The sequence below is a fragment of the Megalobrama amblycephala genome, linkage group LG9 (assembly GCF_018812025.1).
Source record: "Megalobrama amblycephala isolate DHTTF-2021 linkage group LG9, ASM1881202v1, whole genome shotgun sequence".
NCBI lineage: Eukaryota > Metazoa > Chordata > Actinopteri > Cypriniformes > Xenocyprididae > Megalobrama > Megalobrama amblycephala.
In genome coordinates, this window is record NC_063052.1 from 41,318,545 (window position 1) to 41,340,397 (window position 21,853).

At 36.5% G+C, this 21,853-nt stretch overlaps 2 protein-coding genes across 4 annotated transcripts; both read right to left on the bottom strand.

The window, feature by feature from the left end:
• Positions 1-9,051: 9,051 nt before the first annotated feature.
• On the bottom strand, positions 9,052-11,562 carry LOC125275949. Of its 3 annotated transcripts, none has more exons than XR_007186555.1 (5): positions 11,474-11,562; positions 11,031-11,366; positions 10,607-10,651; positions 9,666-10,507; positions 9,052-9,492 (listed from the first exon to the last, which is right to left on the bottom strand). XR_007186555.1 is itself a non-coding variant. In XM_048203308.1 (4 exons), the coding sequence occupies exons 1-4, from the start codon at positions 11,535-11,537 to the stop codon at positions 10,350-10,352; spliced, it is 606 nt and encodes a 201-aa protein (XP_048059265.1). In that variant the 5' UTR covers positions 11,538-11,562; the 3' UTR covers positions 9,604-10,349. The 3 variants fall into 3 exon arrangements, 1 of the variants encoding a protein (XP_048059265.1); XR_007186554.1 differs by having other exon boundaries at positions 9,666-10,510; XM_048203308.1 differs by lacking the exon at positions 9,052-9,492 and having other exon boundaries at positions 9,604-10,510.
• Positions 11,563-11,870: 308 nt separating this feature from the next.
• Positions 11,871-20,826, bottom strand: LOC125275940. Its single transcript, XM_048203297.1, has 7 exons — positions 20,712-20,826; positions 20,106-20,155; positions 17,645-17,941; positions 14,233-14,475; positions 14,043-14,108; positions 13,815-13,856; positions 11,871-13,696 (listed from the first exon to the last, which is right to left on the bottom strand). Coding segments are annotated over exons 1-7 (891 nt in total). The 5' UTR covers positions 20,714-20,826; the 3' UTR covers positions 11,871-13,505.
• Between the last annotated feature and the right edge of the window lie 1,027 nt (positions 20,827-21,853).

Genomic DNA, 21,853 nt, shown 5'->3' on the forward strand with positions numbered 1-21,853 from the left:
GTGTATATATATATATATATATATATATATATATATATATATATATATATATATATATATATATATATAAATAATACACACATTTACTAAATTGTGCTAATAAAATATATATTGGTGTAAGTTTAAGACATTTTTTTATTTAAAGGTAAGCATGATGAGAAACAAAACATTTGAAGAGAAGTAATTTCTTAAAAATTAAGTGTTATATAGCCACTGAATCATTCTCAGACTTAATACTGACAACAATGGAAGCACTTGGGAGAGAACTGTCAGAGACTTATTTCTTAGCACAGAAGAATACAAGAGGATTACCAAATCATTGTTTTAAGTGTGAAAATATAGCAAAAGTAACAGAAATTCAAAATCAATAAACCTGTGACAAGGCCCCTGAAACAATCAGGCCTTCATTTGTAAGCTTTCAAGTGATGAGTGATTTTTTGCTAGAGAAAGAGCAGGAGAAATACCAAGTGAGTGTTTCAGAGCCAGCAAAAGCTATGAAAAGAGTGACAGAGTAAGATGCAGCCTGTCCACACTGAAACTACCCACTGTAGTCAAAGCACAATAAAGTCAGCTAGCCTTTTCCAAGGCCCATATTAATCTATACTCTGGTCTCATATATATATGGAATTCAGGTTGATTAGGACACTTTTTGCTATTGAAATGACTGGGAAAATGTGTCCTAATCAACCTGAATTATATATATATAGGTTTTCCTTTCTTACTGGCTAAATGTTTTGTGCCCAATATTTAATTAGATTGTTTTAAAATATATGAATACATTTCTCTCTGGTTTTGTTTGGCAGTAGTACTCTTTATGGTTATTAGAGGAGCAGAAATTAAAATCACAAAATTAAAAATTAAAATAAATATGCACAGACTAAATTTTAATTGGTAAGATGAATCTAAACTCAGTAATTGTCCCAAAGTATATTGATTTACCGCATTACAATAGTCCATTTACAGTTACCATCATAAAAATACACTTAGGCTACTTGTAGGTTTTAAAGTGTACATAAGGCACATTTAATGTCCAACATCAAATATTTTAGCGAAATGTAGCCTATATTTTAGAATTATTGCGCTTCTATTGCGTCCCGTCTGTTTAGCGCGCATGCACGCAGCAGCGCTCGTTCACTGTGAAGTTTAGTCTCAAAATGGAAATATTTGCATGACTTCTAACATTTACAGATGGAGAATAAACTTGTGAAAAGTAAGTTATGCACTAAGGAAACACCATGTCTCAAACGCATAAAATAGCACAAAACGTATGCCGTTTCCTGTGGTGGATCGATTTGATCCATGATCGACCTTTAGGGCTGCTTAAGAAAAGCGTGCACGCGAAATTATCTTGACTAGGTGAACCTGGATCGAATTAGCGGGACTGCGTGAACTTCAATTACCTTTTATGAAACCGTTTTAGCCCAAACTCATTTGTTAGGTTAATTCAAGTTAGGTTTTGGAGTTTAATCCTCGCTTTTCTTAGCATCTTTTATGAAACAGCCCTCTGATCTCAACAGATTTCATCCCTGATTGTGTTATCTTCACAAAGAGTTGGCTTAGTTTGTAAATGCAGCAGACATAAACTACTTAAACATCCTCTTCATATTTCATCATATATATTTATTTGCAAAACATAGTTTATATACACACACAATGACATAAAAAACAATACAAAGGAAAAACTTCCTACATGATGAAGGCACATCAGGAGAAGCTAAGACTCTTCCTCTTGCCATATTAAATATATTAAACACAAATATACACATTAAACAACACTTATTTACAACCATTTACACCATTATTTACACCATCTGTCTTTTTCTGTTTTCCTTCGGTATGACAGTGTGCTGTTTGTCGTCTTTATCGTTCTTTTGCACATGTTGATCAGTTCAGGCCACATTTTAAACAACAATGTGAACAGCTATATAAAAAAATCAGATCTGAGCAATAAATCAGAATTGAGCACTAAGGGTCACAGTGTGAACGTAGCCCAAGTCACTTTAACTGAATGCAGATACTGTTAACAAACAGAATCCTGATGTAGAGGTCCAGCCCAAACGATCATATGTATTGTAAATTACAGAATCCTCTGTGGATCTGCTGGATTTGAAAACAAATTAACCAGTGGCGTCGCTAGGTTTGCTGAGCTCACAGGTACAGGTGACTGCATTGGTACAAAACATGTTCTGCTTTCCTGTTCAGAAACTGTTGTCTCTTGATGGCAGAAATTGTAATCAGAGCCAGAACCACCAGAGCCACACACACAGTCAGTCCAAAAATCAAAATCCCATACTCTACAGAAGGTAGAAAGAGAGAACATCAAACAAATCAATTTTTAAACTTATTGCTTGAAGATTTTGTAAAGCTCTCAATGCCTCCTGTTTTACTTACTGGATTGTTCTGTGCCCTTAAGTTTGATATCACTGCTGTTGTCCAGTTTTCCTTTTGATTCCGTACTAGATTCTGTGGAGGATATTGAACAGTTAGTCTAGAGGTCTTCAAACCTGTTCCTGGAGGGTCACTGTCTTGCAGAGTTCAGCTCCAACTCCAATTAAACACACCTGAACCAGCTAATCGCCTCTTATACCATTAAATAGGGCAATATTTGAGGGAACAGCCATTTGTAGTGGTGTATGAAACCATAGTGGACGTTTTCGAGTGCACTCATTCAATCCAATAACGAGTTATTGAGCAATAACAATTGTACAATCGATGTATGCTGAATGCAAAGAAAATACCAGAATAATGATTTCCCTTGTCTGACCAGAAGATGGCACCCGCAACTAAATCATCCATCTATCCATTTTACAAGCTGCTGGCCTAATGTGGTTACAGTGTAATATCACACAGATATAAATCCCTTTTTAATTGATTTTTTTTTTAATTAAAATTTAAGTTTATACATAGTTTCCATGACAGAGTTCAATATAAATCTTTTCATTACTATTGGAGCTGCCAGTTTGCTAACCCACACAGCAAAGGACTCCTAGGCGGATCCGCATTCAAGTCGCCAAATCCGCGTGACTGTCACATCCGTTTTGACGCCGCCCAGAGGATCATATCCGCATCCGGGCGACGCCATAAATTCTACTGTCAATGAGCGGATCCTGAGTGGACCCATGTCGGATCCGCGGACGCGCACGCGCCTTTACTGCAACGGTTGTATCAATTTGCGGGTCCCACACGGACCCGCCGCGGAGGTAAGGTTTTAATCGCGGATGCGGAGCGGATGCAGCGCGGAGCCAAGACGGGTCCGTATCCGCCTTCGTTGCGGATCCGTCACTGCGCGCAAGTGGACTCCGATACGGGTCCGTTCGCGGCAGAGGTGGAAAGTCCAGGGGTCAGAAAGTAAAAGTCCTGCCATATTTTTTTTCCACCCCCTGAAGCATTAATGAGATAAATAAGTGATTAATTGAGTGATGATTGACCATTATTGAAGACACCTGAAGATAACAAGCAGAATCACCAAAGGAGAAAATCACAATTTTTAAGCCACCATCGTGGAGATGAGGGTTTGTTTTAGTTGGGCTCTTGACCCTTCACTTTTTAATCTTAAATTCTGTTTGGGCTGTTTTAACTGAGTTATAACAGCCAGACAAGCAAAGAGAAAAGATGATCAGGTGGTGTTGGTTATGTTTTCACATGCTAATTACTTGGTCTGAATCACTGAACTCATTTAGAGCCCAATCTCTGAGTTAGATTTACATAATTGATTACAGCAGAACTGTGATTCTACAGCAAAAGATCAGCTTTATCAATATAATCTGAGGGATTTCTTAAAAGTTGTTCTCTTAAAAAAAAAAAAAAATTTCTCTTAGGCACACACAGACATCAAGAATCAGCCTGTGAATCTCAAGGACGGTGACAAGCAACATATTCTGATCAACAGATCAACTCTGAACATTAGAAAACAAGCTACTAAAAAGTCGCATAAATGGAACAAAATAAAATATGAGAATAAAGGAAATTACTAAGACGATTCAGCTCATAATTTATTCATGCAGCAATGCATGATGGGAGCCATGGATGAATTTTGATTGGTGGCACCCAGAATGCACTGCAACATGCTTTATTACTCTCACCACTGTTGAGATTCACAGGATGATTCTTGATATCTGTGTGTCTACACAACATGAGAGGGCATCTTTTTTTTTTTTTTTTTTTACTAACAACAACTTTTGATGAAACCTTTGAATTATTTTGAAAAAAAAAAACTGGATCTTGTGCTGTAGAATCACAGTGCTGCTGTAATCAATAATGTGAATCTAACTCAGAGATTGGGCTCTAAATGAGTTCAGTGATTCAGATCAAGTAATAAGCATGTGAAAACATAACCAACAAAACCCGATCATCTTTTCTTTCTGCTTGTTTGGCTGTTATAACTCAGTTAAGCCCAAACAAAATTTAATATTAAAAAGTGAAGGGTCAAGACAAGAGCCCAACTAAAACAAACCCTCATCTCCACGATGGTATCTTAAAAATTGTGATTTTCTCCTTTGGTGATTCTGCTTGTTATCATCAGGTGTCTTCAATAATGCTCAATCATCACTCAATTAATCACTTATTTATCTCATTAACTTTAATACTGTTTCAGCGGGTGGAAAAAAAATATGGCAGGACTTTTACTTTCTGAGCCCTGGACTTTCACTTTCTGAGCCCTGGACTTTCCACCTCTGCGCGATACCTCCGCGGTGGATCCGCCACGGAGTCCTTTTGCTGTGTGGGAAGTTTCAAATGATTATTAAACAGAAAGCACAAACTAATGCAAAAGCGACAGCCCTTCCAGCGCACTCAATGTCTGAATTCACTCATTCGCTTTCATTCACTCTATATTGAACTATATTAGTGGACTAATGTACAGATTCAGAATAGTGAAAGAGGGTATAGGGGCCAAGGATCTTCAGACTCACTGGAAACGTCCTGACAAGTGTGTTGGAGCTCAAATCTGCAGGCCGTTGGCCCTCCAGGAGGTCACACAGTTAAGCATCAATTTGCTGTTAAAATCATTTGTTGCAAAATCAGCCAAATCCATGGTTTTTTTTTTTTGGTTTGTTTTTTGGTTTGTTTTTTGTTGTTGTTGTTTTGTTTTGTTTTGTTTTTTTAAATCTAAATCCACCTGTTTGGACATAGTAAACAGTTGCAAAACCACTAAAGATGCAACTGGAAACATTGCAAATGATGGAAGCAGAGTTCAAAATGTAACAGTGAAGAAACTGATCCACACACTAGGAGGAGCTGTGATGCAAGTGGCTGTCATGTTTGTGTTATATTACAGCTGTTTTTTAAAGGTGCTAAAGAGGTTCTTTTTGTCGACTGAGTTTTTGAAATGAGCGCATGGGTAAGAACAACCCCCCTCCTTCACAGCTCATTTATAGGGAACGCCTCCCAAAACTCGTGCACGAGTATCAGAACGCGAGTGTTTACCACCGGCATTGGCTGTGTTATTAAGCCGGGCACACATTTAACGACTAGCTAAAACATTCTGACTGTGCTCAACATACAGCGATAGTTTCCTGCTCCTGAAGCAGATTTATATACTTTCACATGGAATTTGAACACTGACTGTAATCGCAGACTGAATGCAACTGGCTCTGACTAGACGCGTTTGAGCGCATCAGTCATAAGTATCAATTTACATTCATAATCGGCCTTATACTTAAAGCCGCGCACACACTTAGTGGATTCATTATGTCGGACTCACCGCGGGTAACTCATAATCTGCAGTTGTTACTCCTGTCTCCTGACAAAAACATTGCATGCAGTGCCTGTGGAGTGTGGAAAGTTACTGGAACGTGCAGCCGCGCTCGTCTCTCACAAGGAACGTCATGGCAGTGATTGACAAGCCAGAGGGCCAATCGTTTACGCGATGATCGCGTAAACGATTGGCTGATGTTTTTAAGGCCCTACCTCGTGCACAGATGATGTATATTAATATTATTCCTTTCAGTGCACCTAATAAATAGTCTTTTATCAGTTAGTAAAGACAGTTTCAAGTAATATTGCAAAAATGTATAAAACAAAACATCCTCTTTAGCACCTTTAATGTAGGTTATGTCCATTTCTGTCAGAGTTACAGCAGCACATGCTACTCACAAAATTCTGTCAAACCAAGTCAAGTCACCTTTATTTATATAGCGCTTTTTACAATGCAGATTGTGTCAAAGCAGCTTTACATTGATAACTGGTACATCATTTTTGCTGCACAGCAGCTCTTAAAGAATAGTGTCAATGCAGGCAGATCAAAGCACTGTTAAATAAATGTCAAGAATACTGTTGAATATCAAATGTCAAGTCAAATGATTTTCTTTCAAGCCATCATTCATCTTGTATTTGGTTTCTTGTATTTCGAGGGCTGAGGTGGGAACAGATTTGAAATTAAAATTTGATGAACGTTTTATGTGCTTTTGCATGTGAAATACATATACTCCCTGTGTTGTTGCAGTCCTTGCCATCTCGTCTCTTTGATGTAAAGCGGTTGGTTTCATGATCTGTTTTTTTCATTATAATAAAGTGTTCATTTGATTTGTCACCATGCACTTTATATATCACAGCCAACCATGACAGAAGACAGGACCCTCTTTGAGTATAATGGATTTGCAGTGAACATTCCTCTCCAGATCAACGATTGTTTCTGGAGTATTTGAGCTGATGCTCCAACACAGTTTTATTTACAGCCTGTTAACAGAGAACATTGCTAAAAGAGTTCTAAGTCAAAATGATTCATTCATAAGGTGATGGTTTTTTTATTGTTCTAATTCTGTTAACTAAAAAAATTAGATGCAATTTCAAGGAGTGTCCAGTAGGAGGAACTCAAAGGCTACGTAGCTGACACAAGCTATGCTGTGTGTCACAGCCATACAGTCAGCACACAGACAGCAGTCTCTTCTTTTAATAATATATATTTTCCCCCTTTTCAAGGGGTGCAACACTGACCTCAACTGGATGAGGAAGTTTCCCTTTTTCTCCTGTTCCCACTGATTCCATTCAGTATGAACTCTAGTGTCCTAGCTGGTCTGGTCCAGTCCAGCTCTAAAATCTTGTTCACACCAAGAACGATGACTATAAAGATAACGATAAACATATAGTTCTAAAAATCATTCTAAATATAAAAGAATAGCAGTGTCCACACCACAGCTATAACGATACAGAGGAATGATATAGATGGGATCACTTTTTTCCAGCTGTTGGACTATAAAACACTGACAGTACTAATTTAAGGTCTTGCACATTTAAAATGGCAGATGCCATTGTGGAGAAGTTATTTGCAGAGGTCCAGAAAAATCCACCACTTTTCAAGGATACTTTAAAGGTGCCCTCGAATCAAAAATTGAATTTATCTCGGCATAGTCAAATAACAGGAGTTCAGTACATGGAAATGACATACAGTGAGTCTCAAACTCCATGTTTCCTCCTTCTTATATAAATCTCATTTGTTTAAAAGACCTCCGAAGAACAGGCGAATCTCAACACAACATGACTGTTAGTAACAGCAGGATCATTAATATGTACGCCCCCAATATTTGCATATGCCAGCCCACGTTTCCAACATTATAAAATTCATTAGACAAGGGCAGCCAGTATTATCGTCTGGATCTGTGCACAGCTGAATCATCAGACTAGTAAGCAAGCAAGAACAACAGCGAAAAATGGCAGATGGAGCAATAATAACTGACATGATCCATGATATCATGATATTTTTAGTGATATTTGTAAATTGTCTTTCTAAATGTTTCGTTAGCATGTTGCTAATGTACTGTTAAATGTGGTTAAAGTTACCATCGTTTCTTACTGTATTCACAGAGACAAGAGCCATCGCTATTTTCATTTTTAAACACTTGCAGTCTGTATAATTCATAAACAAAACTTCATTCTTTATAAATCTCTCCAACAGTGTGTAATGTTAGCTTTAGCCACGGAGCACAGCCTCAAATTCATTCAGAATCAAATGTAAACAATATAACAGTATACAATACTCACATAATTCCGATGCATGCATGCCGCATGCATGACGAACACTTTGTAAAGATCCATTTGAGGGTTATATTAGCTGTGTAAACTTTGTTTATGCACTGTTCAAGGCAAGTGTGAGCTCCAGGGGCGTGGAGCAGGAGAATTAAAGGGCCAGTAGCCCTGAATCGGCTCATTTATAATGATGCCCCAAAATAGGCAGTTAAAAAAATTAATTAAAAAAACTCTATGGGGTATTTTGAGCTTAAACTTCACAGACACATTCAGGGGACACCTTAGACTTATATTACATCTTTTTTTTAAAAAAGTTCTAGGGCACCTTTAAAGAAAATTGATATATGGAAAGCATCCAAAATCAGCCATACCCTCGGAATAAATGGTGAGATGTATTAACCATGAGATCATTATGCCAGCAAACAGTGTAAAATTAAATGACCTCAGGTATCCAGCGCTAGTTTCGACAACATTGTCTTGCTTCCTTTGAAGTTTTAGTGAAAAAGACGATGCGTTGTTTTTATTCTACTATATTGACTTAGTCAGCTAAATTCACTGTTAGATTAGATCGATTACACTAGCTATTCACTTCAAACATAGCATGCTGAGGACATCTGCCGGTTAAAGTGTGTAACTGCAACAAGAACAGCAAAAACATGTTGAACACACTTTGAAACCGCAGCGAATGAGTTCAGAATAAACTGACCGTTATCGTTCGTTGGTTTGGACTCAAATATAGTTATCTTTTCTAAATATCGTTCATGGTGTGAACAGTGCCATTGAGGGTTGCATGGCATAGGTTCTTCTGCTTCATTCTCATTGGTTCATCCCCTGGTGTCGTCGGCCAAGTCTTCACCATGGCTCTTCCTGGCATCGACTCCACCATGGGCTATCATCATGGCTGTTTACTGGGTGATTATCTGCTCCTGGCTTCTCCCTTCCTTCACTTCCGCATGGTCTGTTTTGTTTGCCACAGATTTTTTTCTCTCTCTCTTGCATATTCCCCTCCTTCATTTTTACTAATGTTTTCATTCTGTTAGCCTTATGCACACACACACACACACACACTATGGCTAATTTGTTCATTTGCCCTTTAGTGTCAGCAAGTCAGATTGTGGTTTAGTTGCATTATCATAATGCAGTCAATCAGGAAATCATGATTGTGCATTGCACAAAAATGTTTAGCTTTGCTAATGATCTTGCTTTCTGCCAGAAATTGCACATATAGACATATAATTTCTTAGTTTTAATGCTGTTTATTTGATCAGATCACTGAACAACACATTCATCATTGATGACATCTGTTGACATTTTAATCAAGCTTATATGTGACATAAAACAGTTGTCTGCCTTATATGATAGGTTCTTATATAATTATCTAGACTGAGAAGCATTAAACCTGTTTTCAAGAGAAAATATAAATGCAAACTGTGTTTTTGCTAGTTTCAGCCTGACGTTATCATTTTCACGTTCTGCGTCACATTGTTCAAATGCACTCGCGTCGATCTGTTCATCCATGGCCGTGCTGGCCTGAAAATGAGGTGTGTTCAGGTGCATTGATGGCATGTTGAGGAACTGAAAATGCTGCGCCACTGACCAACTGAAACCTGCTCTAAAGTCAATGGCGCATGGCGTATTTTTTTTATTTAAAGGGTGTGTTAGTAACATGCACCTATCTGACTCATAAAGAGAATAGAGACAACCCTTAGACCATGCGCCTGGTGTACAACCATTTTTTTTTCCATTGTTAAACTAGCAAAAGTGGATTCAGACTTTTATCTAAATGCACCTGCACCATGAGCTTCAGACCATGAGCTTAGATCTTTAAAATAGGGCCCTTAATGTCTAAAGATGCAGACTAATGATATTAAAGCATATGTTAGCTGTTCTTTTTCAGCTTATTCTCTACATGTAAAAACTGCAGTTGTGTAAAACATACTAGAACTCTAAGCTTTAATATTGTTTATGTATACTGCATTAATAACCATTGCATTAAAGACAGTGGCAGTACCAGCACTGTTTCAGAGATCCAAATGCAACATGTATTTAAATAAGCACAGTGAAAGTAATTCAGGGCAGAAACAGAGTAATAGACACAGGCAAGCTGGACAAAACAGAGCTAGAACACACAAACATCATCAATGACAACACCAGATAAAGATTATGGGTTGCTATGGAGAATAATGAGGGTAACTCTGGAAGCAAACCAGGAACTAAGGAAAATTAAGCAAAAACAGGAAGTAAAACACAAGAACAATGGGAACAGAAAATATATATCAACATAAGTATTCTAAAACACAAAACAGAGGAAATGAGACAGTAATTTTAACAGATATATTGAGTTAGATTGTATAAACAAGCTGAAATTAATGCTGTTTAGTTGATTTTTAATTAACTAGACCTTCATGTTTTGCTTCTTTCAATCCTTTCTGCCAACCACGATGGTAAATGATTAATCCTGCGATGACTGTAGTCAGAAAAAACACAAACGCAGCCAGACCAACACCACCGAACATCAACATCCTCTCTGTCGGTGTCACCTCATCTACTGTACAGAGAAAGAGTTACTCAGATTCATACAACTCAAAACAACCTGGATCTCCAGCCGTCACTATGAAAAATCAAGTGAACATCCAAATGTTACCTGTGATGTCAACAACTTCTTTTGACTCTTCTGCTACAAAAAGTCCTGTAAATATAAATGATCAGTTTATCAAACACACATAAACTGTTGTGATTGTCAGTGTATGGGAGGTTAAAATGAGCTTCTGTCAGTTGTACTTTATACAATATAGTGTGTATTAAAGCAGTATAAAAAAAATACTCTGTATCAAAAAAAAAAAAAAAGATTTAGCATCACTGAATCAAACTAAATACATTCATTCATACCAATAAAACAGTTATTAATGGGATCAGTCAGATAAATATTGATCTTTAAGGTAAGAATTGCATCACGTTTTACAGTGATGGCAACGTTTACAGTGGTTTTAAGCACTTAAAATATGTTTAGCATATAAAAGCATTTCACCAGCCATAAATATGATGGGAAAAACTAAAAAATCTGTTACCGTCAATCTCCAGTCTGATGGTTTTGTCGAAGAACATCTCTGGAGAGTTAGACTTTGTTCCACAAAAATAAAAACCCAAATCTGACTCTGATGCTCCAGAAATAATAAGAGAGACTGTGGTGACCCAACTGTCTGCAGTAATTTTCAGACGAGTGCTGTTTTGTTTGTAGATTATCAGGAGTTTTCTTCCAGTTCTGTCTTTTTTTGCAGAAATCAGTAGTTTGAGTTTTTCAGAATTGAGGTGAAACCAGGCGACTTCAATCCGGTCAGTCATGCTGCAGTTCAGAGTGATGTCTTCTCCCATCTGAACTTTCAACAGATCAGAAGATTCTGGTGCTGATGCATTGATAAACACAGACCCTTTTAGACCACTGATAATAATGATAATTATTCTATTTGAGGTTGACATGTTAAATTCATGAATATTTGAGTGATATAGTTACCATTGGGCGTGATTTGCATAATCCAATAAGAAAATACACAGAAGATGAAAATGACTTTCTCCATTGTTTCTTGTTTGTCAAGTGGGTCTTCAAACTATAGCTTTCAGCATGATGCAGAGGAAACCACAGAGTTTCCACTTCCTTCCAGAGAATTATAAAACATTGAATAATAGTCTCTATTGTTCCATCTTCACCTTTATTTGTTTATTGCATCAAAACTCTATATAATGAACATCTCAATGTAGTTTGTATTGGATTTTCTATTGGTTTTTATTTTAATTACAGAAGGAAGTCCCTCTCTTTGAAGGCAATGTAAGACAGGAAGCTTACGCTGCAGTTTTGAAAAAGTCAGAGTCACTTTGGCTTTCAACACCATAAAGGAAAGATTCTCAAAAGATTTAAAGCAGGTAAAAGTATTTATTAAGATATATGTTTAAATATACAGGCAGCAGAATGGAATTACATAGTGTATTGAAAATGTTAAGTTAATTTGTCCCTCTCATACCTCAAGAAAACCAATGTTAAACATACAACTGAAAGAAAACAAAAGGCCATAAACCTAAAATTGAGGAATTGAGGAATGAGGAATCCCTCGCACCAGGTACTTCAAACATTTTTATACTGTAAAAAGAAAAGAAAAGAAAGTAGCTTCACCCATATTCAATCAGCCCTACATTAATTAACTTTTCACAGATTTGAGTTTGATTTGCAACATTTCTTAATTGCTGTGACAAACAGTACCAAAAAAAACAAAAGAATAAGTAAACAAAACTTCTCACAATTAGACATATTTTATGATGAAAAACTTAACAGTCACAGTGAGGTAAGGAGGTCTTAGGAAAGATATTTTTAATCCTAAACCTCAGAGAAATGCTGTTATTTAAAATGGCCAGAATAAACACACCCCTCCCCAAAAGGAGATCTTTATAGCTCCGCCCCCAATAATGCCCATGCTGCTGATTGGCTAAGTGTGTTTTGGCTCTTAGTAAGGTCCACTTTCACAGTGTTTCTCAAAGATCTCTTACTGCACCTTTAATCCATTTGGATCCATAATAAACAAAAATTGAGCTGCTCCAAGAGTTTTAAGTTAACTCATGAATTAACAGGAATATGAACAAACACCATATCAACACATATACCATTAGAAACTTACCACCATATATAATTGGAAAAATATTACTGTATCAAAAGTCATATTGCGTATAGTATTTTTCTCAATACAATTAAAACAATTTTATTTCAATGCAGCTTTATGAAGAATAAAACCTTAAAATCCTCTATTGAGTCATCAATGGCAACAGCAGCCAAGAAAAAAAATGGTAGACAGACACAGTTTTGGACACCCTCTCCATCATGTTACAAATTACAAACAAACAAACTGAAAGTTAAACAGGCTGCAGGGATATTGGGGTATCAGCTCTGTTATTCTGTAACAGGTTTATATTTATCCCTTAGGAAATGTGGTTTGCACAGGTGCAACATCACAATAACACACATAATATAACACAATAATATAATACCAGAACAGGCAGCGATAAAAGTAATATTATCATTTTGATGACATGATCATATTCTGCTGGCTTTAAAGGGAAGAGTTATTACAAATTAATATAAAGTTGGTCTGTGTATTAATCACCATTATCCTATTATTAAACATTTATATTGATTTCATTCTTTATGAATATAAGAAAATGATGTGTATCATATGCTGGGGCTTTCGGTCAGTGGATTTCAACCCAGCTGAAAACTGAAATGGCAGCTTCTTTGGCGTGTGCTGCAGCACCTGAGACACTCAGTGTTTGTTTTCCATCAGTTTGTCACCCATCTGTACACTGCGTGTATTCAAGTCTTTCCCAGTTGTTTTTTTATACAATTGTTTTTGCAAAGTGAATGACATACTCAATAATGTAATCTCACACATTGTTAAACAACAATTCTGGTATTATCATAGATGATACATATTACACACCTAGCTGCAGAAATATGCTGAAAGAATCCTCTGCAGATCTGCTGGATCTTACCGGTGACATCGCTAGTGTTCTGCAGGGGCCTCCTGTTCAAGATCGTTCATTGGGACCTCTACGTATTGTGGATTGTTTTCTTGTTGTTCATGTTGGCGTCTCGGTGGTTGATGACGGCGTCTGACGTATATAATCAGAGCCACAGCAACCACAACCAGCATCACAAACCCTACAGATACGCTAACTATTACAGGCCAGTTCTCTGAAAGGAGGGAAAGTGAGAAGAGAGCACAATTTATTTTATTTGTTTAAATAGTTTTTCTTCTTTAAACTCATTATTTAAAGATTTTGTAAATCTCTCAATGCTTTGTTTTACTCACTGCCATTAGTTCCGTGATCATCTGTGTTATTCAGATTTGGTTCTGTAGAGGATATTGGAAGGTTAGAGTTTATCTTGGTTCGAGCAGTAACCAGAATCCACCAGAACCAACACAAACAGTCCCACTGACTGCACCAATCACACCTCAAAGCACTTTTTTATTTTCTAAATGTTTTAAAGTCACTTCTTAAATATCCCATAAAGCTCTTATTAGTCATATTTTACTTACTCTGTTGTTCAGTGTCAGTCTTTATGTTCCTCTGACCTCCCTTTGGGCCAGATTTTGGACTAGATTCTGTAGAGGAGATTGAAAGGTTTGTCAAACAGTTTAGTATTAATTTGTTGTTCAAATCATGATGAATAAACCTCGGCTGTCAAAATGCTATAATATTTCTGATCATCCACTGATCTTCTCTCACCTGTGACTGTGACTGTGATCCAGATTTCTCCTTCAGAGTCCAGAACTCTGTATGTTCCAGCATCACTGGCCGTAAAATTATTAATGATCAGATTTCCATCTCTGTCGGTCAGTCGATCACTGCTGACCCCGTGACTCGTCCACACCTCAGTCCACTCTCCATTGGAGTTTTTCTCCACTTTAGCAGCATTGATCAACAGAACATCCATCTTCAGTGGCTTGCCTATTTTCGCAGAAATATTACCTGAGGAGAAACAGAAAGACTTTAATCATTATTATTACAGTTTTTCTCAGTCGCTTTGGTACATTTCTCAGATCAGAATTGAAATTCTCAAAACTACCTGTTCAATTCTCACATCATTGTGTCACTTGTGCACATCAAAAAAGCTGTTTCTCATTTCTTTGAACAAGTTGCAAATGCTTTGGTACATCCATATTATGTACAAATGATTATGTACAATTCTCAGTTGTTTCCTACATTATCAGTTGCTTATGTCATGTTGATCAAAATGTATTATATTGGGTCTCTGTTGAATAGTCTCACCCCCCACAACATTTAGGCACAAGCTCATAGCATAAGTCTTTACATGCAAAATGGTTGAACACATTATCATAATATGTCAAGCATATTTCTATACTTTCTATATTTCCATTAGACTTTTTTCTAAATCTGTCCTGAATTGGTAAATTGCTCCCAGGTGAATCTTGACTTTCTCTAACGAAGGTGCTTCTCATGAAGCATCAACTAGCAGGTATATATATAGTATACGATAGTATACGAAAGTATACGATCGTCAGCCACATACACAAATTACCCTTCTGGCTGCCATGGATGCAGCATGTGACGACATCACAGCAGATGCCTGCAGAGGCTGGATAAGACACTCAAAAAGATTCTTTCCATGCTGCATTGCAAGAGAAGATGTTCGTTGTGATGTGGATGAGAATTTGTGGCCCAACAGACTGGATCGTCAAGAGGTGTAGGAAGATTGTAATTCCTTACAGTTTTTTACAGACGCTAGGACACATTTCTCAAAACTTAGGTCACTTTTGCAAAACTCTTCACACAGGGAGCACAACAGAAGTCTATGTGGGCTAAACTGAGAATCAATTATCATTGCTTTGGCACAAAATGCATTCAATGACTACATCTCTCAAATTTCATGAATTCTTTTCTCACTCAGACACAACAACTGCCAAAACTCTTTGTACGTACAGGCAAATTTGCACATGCTTACATACTGTTTTCAAAACTGTTAAACTTATGTTCAAAACTTATGTTCTACAGTAATATTGTAATGAAATATATTCTGAATCTAAAAAATCAAATACTATCAAAACAATTAGATGAAACTGAACACCTACACAAGCATTCGTTTTTCAGTTTCATTACCGTCCATTCAAAAGGGGAAACTTAGGAATAATTTTGTTCTGTAATGTAAACATGGACCATGTAACATGTACTGCGATGAATTATAAGCAGTAGAGAGTGTCATTCTTGTTTTATAAAGAAATTTTACAAAAGAAAACATTGCATAATGCTAACTGATGTTAGTGTTTTTAAGGTCGATGTTTTATGACTGACAAAGTGTGTTTGCTTGGTGAAAACCTTTGCTAGTGTTCTGGAAGAATGAGTTGATTTGAGACATGAATGAAGTGTTTTGGTAGATTTAGTGCATTTTGAATGTGAAATGAACTGCTTTGACAAGCTGAAAGTTGGTTAGGAGAACTGTGTGAAGAGTTTTGAAAAAGTGGCCTAAGTATTGAGAAATGGGTCCTAGCAATTGTAAAAAACTGTAATGTAATTTCTACAGCACCGCATGTACAGTTTTTCCTATGTTCACATTCCTTCTTTAGGTTTTTTTTTTGTGTGCTATTCAGTGCTGTTTTTTCATTTCTGTATCTCAATGACATGTTCTGTCAATAAAATACAGTACAAACAGTAAGAGTGTAAATTTGAATCTTTTCCATTCTCTTGCAATTACACTCACACATACACTAAGATGTAACTTACAATTGACAATAATTGTCATTAAAACTTTAGCCATAGTTTCCATCAGAACATCCCTCCAGAGTAAACTGTTATATTGACAACATGACTAAACAATTTGACTGTCTTATCCGTACACAATGACACAAGGACTTGTCATTCTGATGGCACTGACATGTTCATTGACACAGATATTTACTTTTGAGAGATGAACTAAGGATTTTGAGTAAGAGAGTGGATTTTGCAGTTTATCCATGGTGTTTTGCTATTTGTACAAATTGTTTTGAGAAATGCACTTACTGTTTTGCAAATTGTGAGTTTGATTCGAGAAATGTACCAAAGCGACTGAGAAAAACTGTAATGTATCATGCAATCAAGGCAATAAGCACATCTTTAGGATTGGGGTTACCAAACCTTTTAACCCTAAAAATGGCCATAAAGAGACATCAGAAAATTAATTTATTGCGATCTTATTAGGATGCATAAAATACAACTTGATCATTTTTATGACTTTTAATTTTGATTTTAATGTTTTTATCCCTCAGGATACGTCGCCATTTTGGGGGTATAAATTAATTGAAAACAGATTTTTTTGTTTGGCAATGCCTTTTGCAACATTTTAAACTATTTTACAACATTTTATTCTCTAACAACATACAATAATCATCCTTTGTAACACATTCTGATAAACAATTAATGATAAACAATATTTATGAATACATTTATAACGCAAACTTAATTTGCGTTTCTCAAACAACGATGTAACTCGCTGCTGAACTACCGAAGTACGATGCATCGTTGAACAAATCAACTAGCTAGTTTCCCGTAACCGTATTGTTGCAAACCTGTCGTTCAACCACGTTGGTGAATGACGTCACGCAGGTAGTGAGTAATAACTTCTTTAAATGAATCCGTTTGAGATTAAAATTAATGCTAGATTTTTTGCTATAAATTACGGATATGGCATTATAGGACTAATTCTCATTTTCCTCAGTTATTTTGCTTTATTTCCAGATTCAATCATATGCTTGTTCTGACGTACCAGAGCACATGCGCACATGCGCACTCTCCAAAAACGGTGCTTAAAATCTCTTGACAAACTAAAATATATAAATGACATTTATATATATATTCGAGATAAAAGATATACATTGTATTTAATGTCAGCTTGCTTATATTGCTCAAGATAATGATTTATTAAGTCCACATGTCATAAAAACAGGAAACTATGCTTCTAACCACAGCTCGAGAGCTGTCATTCCAACCACACAAGTTTGCGATGCGGATTAATTGCGAATGTTCGTTTGAACGATGGTTTCGGGAAACACCAAATCGTTGAACTATGGAAGTAACGACAGAACATGCGATGTTAGTTGGCTAACGATGCTTTTGGGAAACAAACCCCTGAATAGTTTTACTTTACCGTGAATATGAAGATGGTAAACCCTAGAATTTGGCTCCACCTCTTTCGAACCATCATCGTAATACACAGTCAGAGTATATATCCCAGCATCACTGAAGATCAGATGCTTGATGATGATGTCACATGGTCCTTTTTTATCAAATTTGCTGGGACATTCTTCATTGTCACAAACAATGTCTCCTGTCTGATTGTGTAATTCAAATGAAATTTTATGGTCCTTAAATTCACATGTTAGGGTGACGTTGCCTCCCTTTTCTCCCGTCTCAGTTATATGGTCATTTCCTACGGGGAGGATTCCTGCAAATATATTAATAATATTCATTAAATACAAAGTATCAATACTGAAAAATATACATGGTTTTTCTGTCAATTCTTTGTAAGTGAGGTCATTATAAAATATAGTAGAGTTATTTTATGATTTTCTTTTGCTCAAGACATTTCAACAAACAATAACGGAACTGATGGTTGTATTTCTCCAACTGTATTTTATAAGTGTAATTCACCAACAATAATGTAACTGTAACACTGTGTGCATAGGCAGGCAGATGAGGATGAATACAAATAAAGTTTCAACACAGTTTATTATAATAATCTAAAGGAGTACAGATCAGAACAGATGGAAGGGTTCACACACATAACATGATACGAGACCAGACAACTCCTTCGGATGAGACGTTAAACTGAGGTCCTGACTCTCTGTGGTCGTTAAAAATCCCAGGATGTCCTTCGAAAAGAGTAGGGGTGTAACCCCGACATCCTGGCCCAATTTGCCCATTGGCCTCTGTCCATCATGGCCTCCTAATCATCCCCATATACTGATTGGCTTCATCACTCTGTCTCCTCTCCACCAATCAGCTGGTGTGTGGTGGGCGTTCTGGCGCAATAAGGCTGCCGTCGCATCATCCAGGTGGATGCTGCACATTGGTGATGGTTGAGGAGATTCCCCCTTCGCTTTGAGTGCCCAGAACAGTGCTATATAAATGTAAGGAATTATTAATTATTATTACAACTGAGAGCTAAAACAGAGTGACATAAATACTGAAGGTAATGGGGTGAACACAGCTGAACTGAATGAACTAATCATCATGGTAACCAAGGAGACAATCGAGTGGCGGGAATCAGAACAAAGGCAATGACAACATGAAAACAAACTGAGATACTAGACTAGAGAGCATTCTGACCAGCTCCATCATGACTGCTCTTCTTCAGACCACCAAGCTCTTCAGAGTGTGTTGAGAACAGCAGAGCTCACCACTGTCCTCACAGGACATTTATCAGACACACCGCTTGAGAAAGACTCATCAATCATCAATCCGATCACAGACAACCTGACTGAAGAACAGCTTTTATCTTCAAGCCATCAGACAGTGCTGCAGTGTGACTTCTACGACAAACGTCATGTCTTCATTTTTCAAGACAAGCCGTGATCTAAATTAAAGCTAGAGATTTCTTTGTTAGCCACCATTTCAGTCCCATTTGTAATGCAGCTCAGTCAGCGAATGTGTATGGGTTGATGATGTAAAACTCCGGACAAGTTTTCATGTGCGTGTCCGTTTTTAACGCGTCTTGACTGTCGTACAGTCAGACATAAATGACACATGAGATCCCACAGTGACATGAGGATCATGAACGTACAGTCTGACAAGCAACAATCCCAAAGGACTATTATAAATCGCACAGTGTGCACCCGGCTTTAGATGAAATCACCTGAAGATAAAAGACATGAAATCTCTCAAGATCTGATTGAACAACTCAACAAACCAGTTTCACTCATTACTGTTATTGTCACTGTATGTCTGAGCCTCATCACAAGCTTTTCTCCAGTGTTAACTGTGCAAATGACAAATAAATGCCTCTTGACTCTTGATATTTGAAATCAGAAATGGGGAAAGATCGGATAAGTGTGGATGTGGCCTTGGGCTTCCATAGTTGTTTGACTGTATAGTTAAAAGACACCTTTTTTGTTCTGCAGAGACCTGCACTTGTTCATGGCTGCAATAAGCTATGCTGTGTTTGCCACCAACTGACAACCTGAGGTAAGCTGGCAGAGGGCAGGAACACACAGACTAACACAAAAACAGACATTCAGACATGGAAAGCACAAAGTAGGGCCTATGTGAACTTAGCATGTTTCCTAAATAGCAACAATCATATTAAGGTATTTTATGCTTTAGTACAGTCAAAACAATTTCATAAAGCACCTTTAATATTTGAAATGTTAATGACAATAATATAAATATGTAGCTGATGTGTCAATGCAGTTACAGTGAATCCATGAACAAAGTTTTAGTTTATTTAACTACAAAGAACTGAAAAGATACATCAGTGATGTCATGGTGTGTAATATGGTGAAATTTAAATGGTCAATCCACAAATGACACGACACAATTATTATTATTTAGAAACAATTAGAACTGAAAATCAAATATAGTTCAAATTTGTATAATAAAATGATACTGACCACATTGATAGACCAAGAACAAAACCAGTAGAAAATCCAACCATCTGATCCTGATGACAAAACAACACAAGAGTGGGTTATACATCACAAATACATTTAGAAATAGGGAAAATTATTTTCTATGTGTTAATGCTACATAACTGACCAAAGTACTGTCAACTCTGAACGTTCACTTTTTTTTATTATTATTTAAAGATTTACCACATGAATACTGAACATGATAAAAATGTCCACATGTAAGACACATCAAACTAGGATCTGAGTCTTTGATTTTATAAATGATTCAGTAATCCTCAGACTCAAAATGATCCGTCAAACCGAACCATCCCAACAGACACAAACAGAAAGTTTACTAAATTCTTTTTCCTGCTATCAAACAATCCTCTCATCTGAGTAATCAATGTAGAACAAATAATGATATTAATAACACACACACACACACACACACACACAAACTTCATAATCATGGTTGTCATAATCACATGACTGGAAACTGATTCATTTCCTTATCGTCACTAGCAGGTTTCGTTTTCAAATAATAAACTAAACTATTAGTTTGATAACACAAAAACACACAGGCTGGAATTATATTTAAACAAAACTTACATGGTAAAAGTTCTGGATGAGTCTTTTGTTCTGGTGTCAGAGCATTGTAAACCACTGCACGTTTAGTGAGAGTTATGAAAAAAATGAAAGTGAAACTGTGTAGGAGTATGGAAATATGGAGAGGAGGAGCCTGACTGCTCTTTATTGTCCTCTATTGGTTGTTCTTTAAAAAGACAACGATTTGTATTGCATGGTGTTCAGTGACTGACATAATTTTTTATTTTTTTTTTTGCATATTATTTGCATATAAATACTTCTAATGTGACAGAATGTCTGTTTTCTTGATAATGTGGTATGATGAGTGGTGAAACCTGACCTCAGATCAGCTGTAACAACTTGACTGATCAAACCACAACACGGCACAAATGTCATTTCTCCATTCCACTAATCATGTTATTGTTATCATTACACCACAATGCAGAGATAATAAACCACAGTCTTTCCACTCAAAACTCTATGTTCAAAGATGCATTAAATATCCTCATGATCTCAAATGTAGTTTTAACAGCCTGCTGGATGTGGTCTAGTTTACATTGACACTTGGTTAACAAAACAGTTTAATTTGTGAGTTCATGATCATAAATATTCCAGGTTTTGCAGCTTCTGAGAAATGCTTTTAATGAATCATTTTGACCATATTTCATAAACTCCATATTACATTCAAAAATAATTTCTCTTTACATTATATAAAAGAATGTATATTGTATTGTCCTGCTAAGACAAAAGCTGAGATTAAACACTGCAACAAAACAATAAAACTCATCTGGAGAGAAGATCTCAGGAAATGGCTTATGACTTTCAACACCCAACCCACTTCCTTCCTTTCCCCCTGACTCAAGACCCTGAAAATTCACTAAGAACATCTATATACTACACATGAAGTATCTTGTGAATCTATTGTTTTTTCCCTTTCAGGTTTGGTATCATTTTAAATGTCTCAGTATGTCACATGTTTTATGAGAAAGACTGAAAACTGATCTTTGAGCAATTAATGTTATGTATTTATTATTTCTGAATTGGCTTCTAATTGTGTAATCGACATAATACATTTTTACCTGACAAATAAAATCTTCTTTTTGATTCATTCTGTATTATTCTTAAAACATTATTTCTAGTAGATTCAAGTGGTGTTACCGCAAATA